This window comes from Nuphar pumila, chromosome 1 (genome assembly GCF_984573655.1).
Source record: "Nuphar pumila chromosome 1, dmNupPumi1.hap1.1, whole genome shotgun sequence".
NCBI lineage: Eukaryota > Viridiplantae > Streptophyta > Magnoliopsida > Nymphaeales > Nymphaeaceae > Nuphar > Nuphar pumila.
Genome location: NC_143249.1, coordinates 130,245,279 through 130,246,920, shown reverse-complemented (window position 1 = coordinate 130,246,920; position 1,642 = coordinate 130,245,279). Strand labels below are relative to the sequence as shown.

General features: G+C 35.9%; 1 protein-coding gene across 1 annotated transcript in view; it reads left to right on the top strand.

The window, feature by feature from the left end:
* The first annotated feature begins 1,448 nt into the window (after positions 1 to 1,448).
* LOC149849160 (DNAse I-like superfamily protein) overlaps positions 1,449 to 1,642 on the top strand; it is a 44,263-nt gene continuing 44,069 nt past the window's right edge. Inside the window, exon 1 of the mRNA XM_090013474.1 lies at positions 1,449 to 1,642. This exon is cut by the window's right edge and continues 79 nt beyond it. Within this exon, the coding sequence (XP_089869600.1) occupies positions 1,580 to 1,642 (63 nt within the window). The 5' untranslated portion in view covers positions 1,449 to 1,579.

The window sequence follows — 1,642 nt, the reverse complement described above, 5'->3', positions numbered from 1 at the left end:
TGCATTAGGGATGGTAATGTTGGCTCAACTGTAATGTATTGGTATACTAAGAAAAGTGGTATAAGTGGATGTGGATGCCCTTATCGTTCTGATATTAGGTGATGCCCATAGATCAGTTTTGGCATTATTCACTTTAAGAAAAATGTGTATTTTTGGGGTTGAATTTGGAGTCGTGAAACTATATACAAAGAGAAGGATGCATAAAAAATACATACATAAAATATTAATTATTAAGTTAATATATATATATATATATTTATTTATTCTAGTTTAGAAAAAGTATATAGTCCATGTATAAATAACATAAAATGTTTTCATAATAACCAGCTCATGTTCAGCTAATCTCATTAAAGGATAAGCCGAGTTCAAGCTTGATTCAGGTAAACACAAATATGAGCCAAGTCATGAGCTCAATCCACTGGTAAATAAGTTGGGCTTGAACATAACCTGTTTGTTTGACTCGTTTAAGGGAACCTCTGGTCTGTTTAAGGAACCTCCGGGCCATTTAAGAATTTTTTAAAATTTGAGGGCTATTTTTGAGATCAAGCACAAAAGATTGACTCTTGTAAAAAAATTTCTTGTAATAACTCTAGCCCAGCCTTATCCTGTGTTTCCCTCACCCGCATGATCGTGTGATACTAGGCCAATTTCCATAAATATAAGGTTGGTAATTTCACTATCCCTCGATGTTACTAGACATGTATAAACAATGTTATCATTATCGGTGTGTATCAGTTGATATGTATCGTATACGAATTTTCCTGTAATAACTCTAGCCCAGCCTTATCCTATATTTTTCTCACCCGCATGATCGTGTGATACTAGGCCAATTTTCATAAAATAGAAGGTTGGCAATTTCACTATCCCTCGATGTTACTAGACATATAAACAATGTTATCATTATCGATGTGTATCGGTCGATACATGTCGTCTACAATACTAATCTGAATTGGCTATTTTTTAATAAATGTAAAAATAGCTTAAATTAAAATTTAATATTATTTTAATATTATTTTAATAGTTTTAACACGTGTCTTGTTCTGATTGACACATAATATTTTTAATTACTTTTTTGCCTATTCAAAATGATACACTTCAGTATCGGCCGATACATCTGAATCGTTGTCCGATTCCGATACTGACAACATTGCGTATGACCTAAGAAACCTAGATACCTTGCAATAATTAGTAATCACCGTTTCATAACAATGTACAAATTGTCCCAGCGTCTCGTTTCCCAAAAACCAAATTTCCTCGCCCAAAGTTTCCAACCCCAAATCACGATTTATAAAAATTTGGGCAGTCTGCCCAACCATCCTCAATGGTCAATGATGGTCTTCTCACTGCGGTTCGGAGTCGGACCAGAAATGCTCTGAGGTTTTGTCTGCTCGACCAGAGGCTCTGATGATTCCTTCCCAATTCCCATTTCATTTTACCACATCATTCAGGCAGTAGTAGGAAGTTTGCATCTGTTGTCATGACATCTTGGTTACCGAGAAAGGAACTGCACCAAGGTCCAAGAAACAGCGGGAAGCAAAAGACGGGTCTTTGTTAGACTTGGCTCTCTGAGAGAGAGAGGATGAGTGTTTCTTTGACAGTGATGACATTTAATCTCTTGGAGGATCAGGAGGCTGACAGTCCA